The following is a 16056-nucleotide window of genomic DNA, read 5'->3' as shown; positions in this document are numbered from 1 at the left end:
CCGGGGTCAATCCACTGCTGGATGAAGGCCTCCCCAAGCATCTTCCAACTCTCTCGATCCTGTGTCGTTCGCTGCCACGTATTTCCGCCGAACTTTACCAGTTCGTCAATCCAGCGGCTTTTAGGGCGACCCTGTGGCCGTTTTGTGCCCCTTGAGTACCACTGGATGATGGCATTTGTCCAGCGGCCGTCCTTTTAGCGAGTAATGTGCCCCGCCCATCTCCATTTCAGCTGTTTGGCAACGTCTATTACATCGCGTATTCCTGTCTGCTTCCTAACCCATTCGTTTCTCTTACGGTCCTTTCGCGTGATGCCCAACATACACCTCTCCATGCCTCGCTGTGCGACTCTTAGCCTTTGGACATCTCTCGTGTTGAGGGTCCACGTCTCGCAGCCATACGTGAGCACGGGTAGCACACATTGGTAGGTCACTCTTGAAGATACTATTCAGACGTCCGAAAGCACTCCATCCCAGCTTTGTTCTTCGAGAAATTTCATCGTGCATGCTTCCGTCTATGGACACCTGCTGTCTGAGATAGACGTAGCTGCTGACTTGCTCGAGTTGGGTGCCATTAATACAGATACTAGCAGGGTTCGAAAAACAGTTTTTCATCACTTTTGTCTTTGAGACGTTTATCTTTAGGCCGACCATTTGACTGACATCCGCGAGTTTTTGCATTCTACCTTGGAGGTCTTTAAGCCCCCGACTTATATATAGGTATATTATGTTTTATGAGAAATATATCGATAAGAATGCTATTTTGTCCATATATGGAAAAAAATTGGAGCGTAAAATGAAATATAACGTATGAGTGTGATATGACAACTCTTGTTGTAATAATACCTTCACATTGTAAGTAACTGGTCTTCGAAACGACACCAAGTTTGTCAAACTTATAATATTGTTTTTATCAACAGAGTGATATTGCAGAGTTTATTTATACTAAACACAATGCGATAAATATAATTTCCATAATCGTTTGCAACTTTGCGTTATATTTAATATTATGTCACTTCTGCTTACTGGTTTCAATATGCTATTTGAATCATATTATCTGCTTGCAAGATGCATTTTACATGCGGTTTTCCTTATCAACAAAATGCTTAAAATGCTAATGCTAAAAATAGAAATAGGGACTATTAAACTGTGCGTAATAAACGTTTTACTGTATTAATTTTCTGAAATCTTAACTCTGCCCACTAGTTACTAAATGATCCATAATCTCTCGGTGACTCAAATTTATAAATGTAAAAATACAGGATGTAATAAAAATCAAGTACATAATATTCTGTGTTTAATTTCACACTTTCAGTAGCTGGAGGTAGGCTGTTAAAACACAATCACTGCTGACCTTGTAATTGCCTTTTAATTACCACATTTAAATAACGCGTTAATTATATCTAATGGCCAAGTACGCCAGTCGCGGTGTTAGCCACCACCATTAGTTACCAAACTATAATAGTTTTGGTATGTTCTGCGCGATCCAACAAAATTGTGCACACTTTTTCATTCATACATTTATTTGTTTTCATTGAATTGAGAATACATAATAATATTATTCCTAATTTTTTATAATTCATTAAGCCCTGCCTAGACCAAACCATAATAGATAAAAAATATCATTCCATCTATAAAATATCGAGAATAATGTATGATTTAATCATTTGAGATATTTTATAGATAGACGAGTATTTTTTGACTATTATCTATTATGGCGTGGTTTTCGCAGGGCTTAGTGAACTTTAAACTCTAGAATTTTAAAAACTAACCAATAGTATCTGTAAATTGTATCAATGAAAACAAATACTTATGACTGACAAAGTTTAGTGTGGACTATTATTTATCCCAGATCTTAACAGCCTACCTCCACCCTTCGCCACTGATATGTAGTGATCTGTAACTTCTAAAATACATCAAAAGGATATTAAAAATATTTATAAACCTCATGGTCAAATGGTCAAAAACATAGCTTATAATCAGTATCTTTAGAATTATCTTGAAATGTGTTAATCTTGCCCATTTTTTGAATAATAAAATGCCTAATTCTTGTCAAATTTGGGATCACAGAGATTATCAATATAATTTTTTATCGTAAATATTTTACAAAAATAATCTCGTCATAAATTATACTAATGGTTTTATAAATGCGTTTAAAAATTAATAAATGCAAAAAATCTTAACACCGCTGCACATTCATGTACTGAAATATGACTATTCTAAAACATTAGAGCGAAAGGTTTAAAAGAACACTATTTTATGTAATAAAAATACTTTTTGCAGTCATCAAATGTTTAAAATAAATATAAAGGATAACAAGGCTTCAAAATTAAATAAATAGATTATCTACAATGTTTAAGGAATGTCCAGGATCATTGTTTGAAAATGCAATAAAAGTTCCATTTTGACCTACGCTGAGCATGTACCCCCTTAACATGGGTACCTATCTCAAATTTTTGACCCTTACACAAGCATCAGAGCCCTTAAATGGGCAATCATTTTTAATGTTGGGTATCGGACAAAATAATCCAAAATGCTATGCGATATAAATAAATGTTTTATTTGTCACCAATTGTATTATATTTTCCCTTTTTTTCTTACAGATTTTACAGTACAATGTTCCCGATGGAAAGAAAAACAGAGGCCTGGCATGCGTGGAGTCCTACAAACTTCTGCAGGAGTCGAAGCCCATCACTCCCGAGAATATCAGGCTGGCCAACATAATGGGCTGGTGTGTTGAAATTGTAAGCACAATTAATGTTGACATTATTATACATTCATTATTCGAATCAACTATTTTTTCAATATTGAGGTTACACTCTTATAAGTACTACCTAAGTTTTTTTTTTAATCATTTTTAACAGCTCTCTCAAATTTATTTTTCATAACTGCATTACTTACCAGTCGAACTTGGTTATTACGATCACGGAAATAGCGAGATCTCGGATGTAATGAGGAAACATTCATTGACATGTTGATTTTCTCCATACATGTTATATTCACTTTTATAATGACCTACTTCTCGGGTATACCGAGCAAAACTGTTAATGTGTCGATCGTTTAAAAACATTTTCAACCCTAAGCAATAAAATCTGACCGGGCAGTTAGACCACTAGACAGGGCAACTAGACCGATCCCGCTGGGATCGGATTACGTTTATTACACTAGTTAAGTGTCTAAGTACCTAATTGGTGTTTTTGCCGACAACATTGAAAAAGTATCCACGCATATGGTTGAAATTGCTTGTAAAAAATCCAAGCTTTGTGAAGTCAGTAGGTACTTACCAGCGCTGGCGGCTCAGCACTTCATTACAATAAACAACTTATTTTGTAGTTTATGAACGCCATGCTTGTTTCGGGGATTTTTACGATGGTTTTCAGATTTTTTATGTTCTTTGCTTAAATAGAACGTGGCACGAAAAATGTTATATAACGATATAACGAGTAATGCTTATAATGAGCAAATTCAGTCGGTCCCATCTTCCTCGTATTAACCAAGTTCGACTATATTTTTCATAACTGCATTTAATATATATATGTATATATATTGTTGTCCATGTCCGATCATAATAAGACCATATTATGGGCCTGCATGGGAGTGAACATAGTAGTTCACTTTACTTACTTACCAATCCAGTTAGCTAAAACTCGCTAGGTGGAGTTAACTGTGAATGCTGTATACACCGAATTATACAGGCTGAGAGGGTTGGGATGATGGGTGAGATGGGATAGACCCATATTATGGGCCTCCACAGAGTGGAGGTTTGTATTAACATTTTTCTTTGTTTGTACGAGAAGTGTATGTTAGCCACTTGCTCAACCTATTTGATCCATAGTCTGACTCCAAACACAAATTGAAAAACAATATGTGTTTTTGCCAGACCCAGGATTCGAACCTGGGTCCCACGATATTATAGGCAGACGCTTAAGCCTGCTATTGGGACTATCGATTATTCTTTTATTTTATATCTCATATTGTACTTAGTCTTCAGTGATTCATCGTGTCGGTTTTGACCAAACTAAATATGAAATGCCAACAGAAATAACGTACATGGCTCCTTCACTTTATAGTCTAAATTCTGTAACCGATCAATAACCATAATTCATGTTATATGCGCGCACACAATGGTAAAATTTTACCCTTTGATATCAAGCGGAGCAACACGCAGATAAAAAATATTATTGTTTGTTTGCGGGAGTGCTAATTTGGTATTTTTTATTTATCTGATTACATGCTTATCAAAAAATTAACCACATAACATTTAAGTATGACCTTTTGCAATAGGTCAAAGCGTTTCACTGTTAAGGTCGTCATACTCATCACACTTATAGGTCAGATAAGGAATATCAATAGTGTTCTGCTATAATTTTTTACTGTCTGTATGTCTGTTATCTTAACTGTCCCACAAGGAGGTTTCTTAACAGATTTTATTTTTACAAGAAATTAGCATTTACTCAACCTGTTGGGTCCGTATTTTGGACCCGAATACTCATTGAAAGACAATGTCTGAATTTGCACGAATCGGATTCGAGAACGAGATCCAAAACTTCACTCAACAAGTGGAAACTTTTCAATTACTATTCTACCTACTAAATAATTTCTTTAATTTTTAGAGTTCGAAACAGAAATTGATGTAATAAAATGTTATCATGTCATGTCGTATCGGAGAAAATTATTTGAAAATTACATTCGTTTGTTAAAATGATTTAGATTGGGAGAATTTATGAGCCATACACATGCTGTCACGGCAATAAATTTAGTCTATGGTTTCGTCATTTTACAGAATATTTTGAACGATCACTATCTCTATAAATTCAATGATGGAGAGTGCATCTGATGTATTAGTATTCTGAATTATTATTCGTTATGCTAATTTCAATTATTTTTAACAATTTCTATTTTGGTGAAGCCAAACAAATTGGCCTGTGTAACCTGGCGTCACTGTCTACTGTCAAATTGCTTCGAGTGTTGATATATTCCACCTACGTGAGGATGAGTATAGGTGGACGTTGTTTTATAAATTCTTAAAATAGGGTCTGCTTAACTCATCCGGTGTACTTCCTTGTACCTATCTAATTAATATTTTTGTATGTACATATTTCTACTGTTTAATAACATACTATATTTCTCTTTTTTTTATGTAACACTTACTATTTTAAGTATACTTCTTTGTTTCTATATGTCATGTTGTGAACGTCTTAAACTTATAATTTGTAATGTCCACAATATGTTAAAAATAAATTGAAATTCAAATTGTATAAACATATCACAATGACTAATCGTCCTAGTGTGTACATATTCTTATTCTTTTTATTTGGATCCGTCCAATAGGCATTCTTTGTCATCGTCATGTTGACTGTTTGACTTGTATGAGGAATTTCGAAACAAGACAAAACTATAAAAAAAAAACAATGTTTCTTCTTTAGTTCCATGCGTACCTTCTAGTCCTGGACGACATAATGGATGGAGCGACGACGAGACGCGGCGTGCCTTGCTGGTACCAGCAGGAGAATATCGGACTGACGGCCGTCAATGACGCCATCTTGATTCACGCCTCCATGTACTCGATACTCAAGAAGAACTTCAACAATCAATTTTACTATAAGAATGTGCTGGAGATGTTTAATGAGGTAAGCGAAGACAAAAATGTTGATGTAAACCAGGGAACTGATTTGCCCTACGGGTGTGGTAGCAGTTTTGAAGCAGGGTTGGCCTTATTACTTTAGCACATAAAATCAAAAGACACAAAACGCGCCGCGCCGACTGTCATAAAAGATTGAATGCGCGTCATGCTTACGTGACAAACTTTAATTCGTATTACAAGACATACGTAACTATTGAATATAACATATTCTTCCACACCTGATACGGTAAGCCAGTTCCCATTAATTTTGTGTTCTCTGATGATAATATACACAGTCTAAATATATGTAACGCGTAACAAAACAAAACTTGTTATAACCTAGATTCTTCGAATAGCTCTTAATTATCTTGTTAAATTACACACTCAAGAAAAAGGACCGCCTAATGGTACGCCCTTGGCTCATTTTTATACACTTTAACTTATATTACTAAATTATATAATTATTTCTCTTTAAATCTATCTCTATTTATTTTTAAAGTATTAACTGTCACTTCATTTGTTTACGTAAGGAATTGAAAATGCCCGACAATAAGAAATTTGTTGCCTAAGCATCGGAACAATTCCGTACCAATATGGCAGAAGCATATAAGTCATTTTTTCGCATTTTACAGGAGAAGGTTTTTAAGGTTTAAAGAAGTGTCACAAATCAGGATATGAAGGAAATTGGATTGTTTAATGTTATTATTATAAAAAAACTAGTATTGTTTTAAAATATATTTAATAAAATAAGAAAATTAAGTAATTGAGCATTTAATGACATTTGAGGTTTTGGCATAAAAATATTTTCAACATTTTGACATATCATTTACAATAATAGATGTTTTATTATAGAAAACTTATGAAATTAAAACAAGATCTTGGAAATTAATTGAACACATGATGAAATGATACTAAAAGTATTAATTAGTTGGTAAAAACTAATATATTTTTAAAATATATTTATTAAAAAAAGAAAATTAAGTAATTACATGAGTTATTGAGCATTTAATGACATATGGGGTTTTGGCATAAAAGTATTTTCAACATTTTGACATATCATTTACAATACCTAATAGATGTTTTATTATTATAGAAAAACTTATGAAATTAAAACAAGAGCATGGAAATTAAATGAAAACATGATAAAATTAAACTAACAGTGATAATAATAGTTGGTAAACAATTGTTTATGAGTATTACTTATAGTATTTATATAAAAAAAATTAACAGGTATTAAAATTTCTATAAAATGGATGATAAACCGGATGATAAACCGGATCTATCAATGGCAATAAACTGATGAAGTCATCTTTCTTAGATCGGTTTATTGGCAGAGGACTGTTATAGCATTGCTTAATTTATTAACAATGTTCCTTCTTCCTCTTGTCGTACGGCGTAAATCAAGTTGAAGAAATGGGTCATCTTCATGTAATGTATATTTAAATTTTCATCTAATTTTGTTCCAAACGACATTTTCTCCAACTGTATTAATTTTTCGCTTCACCAGTTGATTAGAAAGAAGACTTGAATAATTGTAAATCTCATCCTGAGACATCTCTTTAAGAGGGGGCTCAAGAGGAGGAGATTGAAATATAATCTAGTATCAAAAGGACATCGGCGTCGTTAGGACGTTAATTTAAATCAATATTTTCGCAAAAATCACTAATCATCGGAGATTTTATTTAAAAAAAAAAAAATATTATTGGCATTGTCGGCCGTCTTACACATTATTATTTGATAAACAACTGCACGTGTCCGCCGATCAGAAAACAGGGCTGTCAAAATATTATATGCATTAATATTTTTAAAATGTTAATTTCGTCATAGTATTATTATTACCTAATTCAAATTGAGCGTAGGTTGATACTCAAATACTATTATAGTATGTTTATGATTTCGAGAAAATAATACGATGATATATAATCCATATCAATTATTTGAAAACAATACATTTGCATGTAGGTACATGTATAATATAGTGAAAAGGTCAGATACCTGTTTAATTTGCAAGATAACATCAAAATTTGTATATACTTACCTAAATGAAGAATATTCGACATTCATGAGTGAGCATGGCTCAAAGCTATGAAAATGTGTTTTTTTCAATTTGAAAATATTTTAATTGTGTATTATTTTATTACAGATTCATAATACGTTATATAACTAATGCAACATACTGTTTTTTTCTATGAATAAAAAAGACTGGAAGGAACATATTGTGTCACGGCAATCAAGAAAGACCGGAAAATATGGCCAACAATGCATGATACACAAACATAAAATACACAAAATTACCTATTTAAGTTTACCGCACACGTGCAGACCACACGATATTTGTTTTCGCAAAGTCATCGCTTTCCAAAATGGCGAATTTGGTTGCCAGTTTTTATGGCGATGAATCAGTATGTTCCTTCCTGTCTTTTTTTATTCGTAGGTTTGTTTACTATGTACACCAAGAAATTTCCATTTATAAAATCCAAAATGAGTTTTGGAATATAATGCAACTAAAACTAGAAAAATTCTATCATGGGTGTTTACTTCTTGAATTAGTTGACCCCAGAAACAACAGGTCCATTCCACTACGTGAACCACAGTGGATATTATGCAGGGTCCACATTGGCAACATGTCGCCGGCAACCTCGTTAAATTTTACGATAAGTATGATAATTATCGTAAAATTTATCGAGGTTGTCGCGCGACATGTTGCCAGTGTGGACCCGGCATTAGATGCACAAAACTTGAATAAAATATATTATAAATAAAATTTAAAAAGTACAATATAATTAATTGCGTCGCCCGCCAGTCGGATGGACTAATAAAAAAATAATGTATCTAGTGACTGTATGTTAATAATTATTTTTAGGCACTCATGATATAAATTATTTCGCCCATTGCCTTTACATGCAATAATGGTTCTACCTACCACTTGTTTCACTAGTATAAAAGTGAAGTTGCGCAGTCAATAAAAAGTCACTTTCTTTTTATAATAGGCAGACACTAAATTCTACGTTTTAAAAAATATGCATTAGAATTAAACAATACCTATTATTTTTAATACGTAGGTCCTAAACATTACAAATAAACACTATTCATTATTAATGTTTTTTGGATAGCACATGATATAAAAATGTAGGTAGATATGCATTTCAACATCCTTCGTATGTTTAATTCTCGGACAATTTCAGGTTAAAAAGTTATTAATATATTATTAAGTTTATATTGTGGCAACCACATAATTGAAAATGTCACCATCATATTGGTTGCAATACTTTCTCCCAAACAGTTGATTAACAAATTGAATTTAGTAACATTTACGTACCTACCTATATTAGAAGATGAGATTAGGTTCGATGTGCAATTTCTTACGGTCAAATTATATGTGTACAATTGCTTTTTATAGTACACTATATTTGAGTTAAGAGAAGGCGTTGGCAAACACTGCTGCAGGTTGAATGCTAAAAAAGCAATAATTATACCTTCAGATTGGAGAGCTTTGGTCTTATCGTTTTTTTTTTAATTCATAGCCTTTATCTGCCACTTGCAAACTTGTCGATTTCCAATTTTTGTTTTATTTGTAAATCTGTAGCACATTTTAATTGAATATTTATGTATCACAAGTTTTTCGTGTGTTTTTGCTAGGTACTTTAAATTTATATCCGGTGTTTTTAAAAATTGAAGCATACATTGTCATACTATATGACACAGGATTCATATTTTTTTTTTGCATATCACAGTACATTTCAAACATTTTTGATATATTTAGCTGCCCAGACAGGTATTCTTTGGATGTGCGACGACGTGAATAATGACTTTCATGCTTAGGAAAGCTTTTTATGTGTGCAGTAACTTCTTCCCTTTCGTTTGTTTTCTTGTTTATGGGTTCGTGTTTTCCACGATTATCATTACCAATAAATCCTATATCTTTACTTTGTTTGCAGTGATTCCAAAGACATGTTGAAACATTTTTTTGCATACTTCATATTCCAGTCCCTCTGTATTGCTAATTTTATATATTCAATAAAGACAGCTGCCAAAAATGCAGAATACCATAGATAAGTCTGCGCATGCGTAATTTTATAATATGCCAAAAGCATATATGTCAGACATATATGCTTTTGCCTTGTTAGAATTTGAAATTTTATATTATGCAAAAGCGTAAATGTCAGAGATATATGCTTTTGGCTTGTTAGAGCTTTACATTTTATGACATGTATTGTTTTTCCTAGTCGTTTTACGAGAAATCTATAGGTTTTAGAGATATATGCTTTTGCCATTACATAAAGTAGGCATTTTTTGACATATTGGCATTCAAATCTCAAAATCTCCAAAACACGACTTATATGCTTCTGCCATATTTGCGTTTGTATACAGCTGACTGATTCGCAGCTAACTTCATACTGTCGGGCACTTTCGTAACGGTGTGCGCGCGCAGCTCTCAATTTCACTTTCTACCAAACGCCCCAAAAGAAGTATAACTTCAATTATTATTATTGTTATGACACGTTATCAAACCTTCCAAATGCTTTATTGTTTAAAGATAAGTCATGTTAACATTTTAATAGAACTATTTCTGGGTTCTATTTGGTACTAAACATATTTCAAGCTGTACATACTAAAAAACCGCCTTCTGAGTCCAGACAGATACGGTGGGAATGTTTTCATAAGAGGGGAGATTTGTGTCAGGTTTGGAGACTTAATTGGAGGTTAATTACGGTTTAGATAGCAGTGGGGAGAGGTGGATGTAGGCTGTTATGATTCGACATAAACAGTGCACACTAAACTTTGTCAGTCATACTTATTTGTTTTCATTAATATAAGAATACAATTTGCAGATGTTGCCGGTTAGTTCTTAAAATTCAATTAAACCCTGCCCACCAAACCATAATAGTTTAGGTATGCTATGGGCGATCCGACAAAAATGGTGCAAATTTTTTTAGGCCATACTTATTGGTTTTCGTTGAATTATGAATACATATTATTACAGATGGTGTCGGCTAGTTTTTAAAAATTTATTAAGCCCAGCCTACGCCAAACCATAATCGATAAAAAATATTCTTCTACGTATAATATATCTAAAAGTATGTATGGCTTAAGGGGTATCTTACAAGGTAGTGCATGCGTACCGCACGACACTGTATCCTGATAGTGTCACATAGCCTCTCCTACTCAATTCCTATCTCCACCTCCACGTGGTGAACCTTGGAAGCCTGAGCAACTACACCTAAGATCAGGTAGTCAATCCTGGTGGAAGGTGTGGTCAGGACTAACGGAGAAGGAAGAAATGGCCCTCCGAAAAGGGGGTTGAGCGTGGGGTTAACAACTCCATCATGTAAAAATCCAATTGTTACGAATCCCCAACCAAAGCCTCGGAAACCGGCAACATCTCCATGACGACCTCGCAAACAAAACATGGACTTGATTTTTGGTACATGGAACACACGAACACTGTATAGAAGGGGAGCCCTCAATGAACTGGTTTTTGAAATAGACAAATATAAAATTTATGTTCTGGCAGTCCAAAAAACTAGATGCCGGATGAAAACGGGAGAGATTATAGGTGATGAAGAAGAAATTAAACAAAGATGGATGGAATTCTTCAAGAAACTCCTGAACCCTAACTTACAGGATGAAAATACCACACCGGATCCGCGACTACAGCACCAGTGCGACGAACCATGCATCTCTCCACCCACGCTTAGTGAAACCGAAAGAGCTATTATGACACTAAATAATCATAAAGCACCAGGAGCCGTTAACATCCCTGCAGAACTTCTCAAGTATGGTGGACACCGATTAATAGCAGCAGTGCATGAGTTAATGCTTAAAATCTGGGAGTCCGAAAGCATTCCAGCGGATTAGCAGATCAGCATTATCTGTCCAATATATAAAAAAGGAAACAGACTGCGATGTGAAAATTTCAGAAGGATTTCACTCCTGAGCACAAGTTATAAGGTATTCACAATAATCCTGAAGAGAAAACTGGAAGGTTACGCGGAAAACATAGTAAGTGAATACCAAGCTAGCTACAGGGCAGGAAGGTCTACAACGGATCAGCTCTTCACAGTTCGCCAAATACTGGAAAAATGCTGGGAATTTGATGTGGACATTTATCAACTCTGTTGATTTTAAGCAGGCATATGATAGCATCGATCGGGAAAAACTATTCACTGTCTTTCTGGACTTTGAAATCCCACCAAAACTAGTGAGGCTTGTTAGAATCACACTGCAGAATACACACTCCCAGGTGAAGGTGAATGGCCACCTGACAGATGGCTTTGAAGTATCTTGGGGTCTAAAGCAAGGAGACGGATTGGCTCCCATGCTGTTCAACTAGCCCTCGAATCCGCTATCAGAAAGTCTCAAGTGAACAGGAGCGGCACTATATTAAGCAGACCGAGCCAACTGGTTGGCTACGCAGACGACCTCAATATGATGGGCAGATCCATACAGACTGTGAAGAAAGAATTTGACCACCTCCAAAAGGCCGCACTAGAGATTGGCTTAAGAGTAAATGAAAATAAAACTGAAGTCATGGTACAAAGCCAACAAAATCAGAGTAGGCTGGGCCAAAGTTCCAGTTTTGAAAACCATCAATTTTAGGTTGTCAACCGGTTCACATACCTGGGTTCCAATATTAGAAAAGAGAACGAGGAACTGGAAAAAATAAAAGCCCGAATAACTCTTGCAAATAAATCGTACTTCTCATTGCTGCCCATATTCAAATCCAGAAATGTCCACAGAAAAACTAAGACCCGGGTCTATAAAACCGTCATACGCACAGTCGTTTGCATACGGGTACAAGTCATGGACGCTAAATATGAAAGCAGCTGAAATGGTGGACTGTTTTTCATGCGATGGATGTGCTTGTTTATTAGCACAATCAATTTCAATAGAAGTCAATCCAAATTCATCATCATTCATTGACAAATGGATTCTATCATGGGCCCCACATCCTGAAGCGGGCCCCCAAACCAGGATCTTTGGCGGGCCCACCTACCTATCGCTGAGGGCAGTGTAGTGCTCTAATATAGGGTTTCCTAAATTATACACGGGAGTTATCATGTACGTATATCAATCATTATTTAGGTATCACATCAAATTACAACACCAACCACATATTTTTAAAAAATAATAACTCTGAAATAAAGCAGCTCCGTTCGTTCCTAAACAAATTTGTCTCAAATTTCAACAATTATGATTTGACCCTTTTATTTCATTTTTTCACGAGATAGCCAGCTCGCTTCACAATAGTATAGAAGTGAGGTATTATAAAATTAGTCTCCATATTTTCAGACAGGTTTTCAAACCTTTTATACAACTGTTTTTTATGTAGTTTATAACTAGCGTCCGTTTTATAAAATATTCATTTGCAAACTGTAAGCCCGTGGCTACATTAATTGTGTTAAACTTTTAGCGCCTCCCTTCGCAACACTCCGCGCCTCCCAGTTTGGAAATCGCTGACTTAACTTATTGTGTAGGAAAGTCGATAGTAAAGAATGTTGTTTGTTAAAGAAAATTGTTTGGGGAAATGAGTTTTAAGTTGCATTTCCACGGACTAATTGGTTTCATGGCTAAACATGAGGATATCATCTAAGGCCAAGCCATCTGTTTGCCCTCACAAGTAGTCAGCGACACTACCCTCCTACCACACCATATAGTTATGCGAGTGTATACTGCGTGTAACGTTAACAGCACCAGAATGACTATGCAAAATTGGCCAATGTTCACAATGCAAAATCTGTTTACAGATATTATTGAAGACATCGATCGGCCAACATCTGGATGTGAACACGGCCAAGGGTGGGAAACCTGACCTCACCAAGTTCACGATGAAGTGGTACAACTCTATTGTGAAGTACAAAACTTCGTACTATACCTTCCAATTTCCCGTCGGACTGGCCATGCTGATGAGCGGAATCGATGACCCCGAGATGCACCGGCAAGCCAAGACCATTCTGCTGGAGATGGGACAGTTCTTCCAGATTCAGGTTAGTAAAAATCAGCGAACCATACACCATGATGAAACCTATATGTTCTATTCTAGTATATAACCATGACAAAACTACTCGCATTTTGAAAGCCTGAAGGTAGCTTACAAAGTATATTATTTTCTTCTTTGCAATATGAATCACATAATTTTTCTAGGGGAGTACTATTACCGCAGCTCTTCGGGGTTGTTTATATTGTAACCTAAGGGGAGACAAGTCTGATATGCGATGATTTGTAATGAAAAAGAGAGAGAGAAAATGTGGTACATATCACATTCGTCATTATAAAAAAATTTTGACGATTGTTTTTTTAGGATGACTTCTTGGATTGTTTCGGTGATCCATCTGTAACGGGTAAAATCGGTACGGACATCGAGTCGGGCAAATGCTCGTGGCTCGCCGTGGTGGCTCTTCAGCGGGCTAACCCCGACCAGCGGAAGATCATGGAGAATTTCTACGGCAGCGACAATCCTGCACACGTCGACAGGGTCAAAGCTCTCTACGAGGAGTTGGGACTGCGTAACACGTACGCCGTTTACGAAGAAACCAGCTACAACCTCATTAAAACGCACATTCAGCAAATATCATGGGGACTTCCGCACTCTTTCTTCCTGAATATCATGGAGAAGATATATAAGCGTGAGTGTTGAGATTTAAGAATTTGTTCTATAAATTCTGATAATCGTCTTTGTATTTTATGTATTCATGTATTTGTACTGACAATGCTAATGTAATAATTTAGATATTTTTCATTTCTAATCTGAATTTTTTGGTAGTTTTGTTTGTTTCCATTATGGTGCTCGCGTGCCAAAATATCGATCAGGCTTAGGGCCGTCATATCGATAAATAGTATTTAAAGAAAAGAATACTTGCATAAAATGCACTATTTCTAGTAGTCGTGATAGAATTTAAAATTTATGGCTTAAAACATTAATTAAATAAAATTCTGGAAGTAATTATTCTTATGTATTAATAATATTAGCTCTCTTTACTTAGTATTTACAATCTTTTCTGTTTTCCATCCAACAAATCAAATCCATTAATTATTAATCACTTATTGCACGTAATCTAAATGATTTTCTAGCTAAATATGTTCATTAACATATTCTATACTTAAGTACTATACTGAAAGGTGTTAAAAAAAGACAATACCTAGGTACATAATTATTTAATAAATAAAACTGGGGTATAATTATGTATTATTATGTTCCCTGTGTGTTTTTATGTTGGCGACTCCAATATCTTTTCATAGACAAATGAAGCATTGTCAAAATAATCTCTTCATAGGCGTATTACCCTAAACAGGATTATTAATTTGTTTGGGAAAATTTCTGTATTAGGACTACGCGTACCATATAACGGTATTGGTATTTTCATTCGGTATTGCTATCCCTATTTACATACAATTCTGGAAGTAATTGAGGCGCCGAGTGCCAAAGGAGCTCAAGCGCCAACTTTACGATTTTTGACATTTGGATGTAGGTTTTTTCTATAAATCGATATGTATCATGCCACAAAGTCTTATCGCTCAAATAATTATAGATATTTTACAATAGAGATTTATTTTCTGTGGCATAATTGTTTTGGTCGTTATGTCGGCACGCCACAAAAGCTTATCCGCCATTATACTATGGAGAGCGCAAGACCAAAACAGCTGTCAGATTTGTCTCATTGAATATGCGTTCTCAACTGTGAAAAAAACTAAAAATGAGCTTAAGAAGGATTAGAAAAATAGTTTCAATGTGTGTTAAACCTGTAAATGAGGAAAATCGCGGTAAGTTTAACATGTTTTATCCGTTTTTCATTCACATACGCTGTTGTTTAAAATATTTTAGATTACTTTTGAAATATGGTTATTAACGTCATTTTAGTAATTATGTCCACTAAACTTTTACTTCCATGAAAGAAAATAACTCTTATTTCTAATTTCATCTTGTTTTACATCCAATTACGATTGATATACACTAAAAAAAGTATTTAAAAAATCACCCGAATCCTTGAGAAAAAATGATGGTGTTAAATTTGAATAATGATTTTGTTATTTTGGCCAGTTTGGAGTGACGATTTGATTTAGTATTATTAATAATATTGGGTATATAGACGGTTATTACAAAAAAAACAATCCAAAGGCTTTGAAATCATTGCTGTAATGGCAAAAACGTATTTAATATTATAAGGCAAATTTTATGCCAAACAAACTCATGTAACAATCATAACAAATTTGACCATTTTTTCAGTGTTTATTTGGCATAATAAAATTTGTTTATATCAAAATGTTTTTTTATTGCTATCCAAACCCTTACATTAAAACATTTTTCTTAAATGATTTATTTTTTTAAATTAACGCCATTATTTGAGTTTGAAAATGTTAATGCCACAGAAGCTTATGCAACAAAAAAAAGTATCAAGTGCCACCTTTTTTCATTTTTCTATATGCCAAAGAGGCTC

The 16056-nt window shown here is 34.6% G+C and overlaps 1 protein-coding gene across 1 annotated transcript in view; it reads left to right on the top strand.

Annotated features, from left to right (window-relative positions):
• LOC147074596 (uncharacterized) overlaps window positions 1-14258 on the top strand; it is a 48668-nt gene extending 34410 nt beyond the window's left edge. The window contains exons 9-12 of the mRNA XM_085943989.1: window positions 2601-2741; window positions 5424-5627; window positions 13369-13608; window positions 13923-14258. Coding sequence (XP_085800115.1) covers window positions 2601-2741; window positions 5424-5627; window positions 13369-13608; window positions 13923-14258 — 921 coding nt within the window. The remainder of the gene's footprint in view (window positions 1-2600; window positions 2742-5423; window positions 5628-13368; window positions 13609-13922) is intronic.
• Window positions 14259-16056: the final 1798 nt, after the last annotated feature.

The sequence above is a fragment of the Rhyacophila brunnea genome, unplaced genomic scaffold, assembly GCF_057557595.1.
Source record: "Rhyacophila brunnea isolate RB1 unplaced genomic scaffold, BYU_Rbru_1.0 scaffold_16, whole genome shotgun sequence".
Taxonomy (NCBI): domain Eukaryota; kingdom Metazoa; phylum Arthropoda; class Insecta; order Trichoptera; family Rhyacophilidae; genus Rhyacophila; species Rhyacophila brunnea.
The sequence above is the reverse complement of the archived record's forward strand: the minus strand, read 5'-3'. Positions and strand labels throughout refer to the sequence as shown.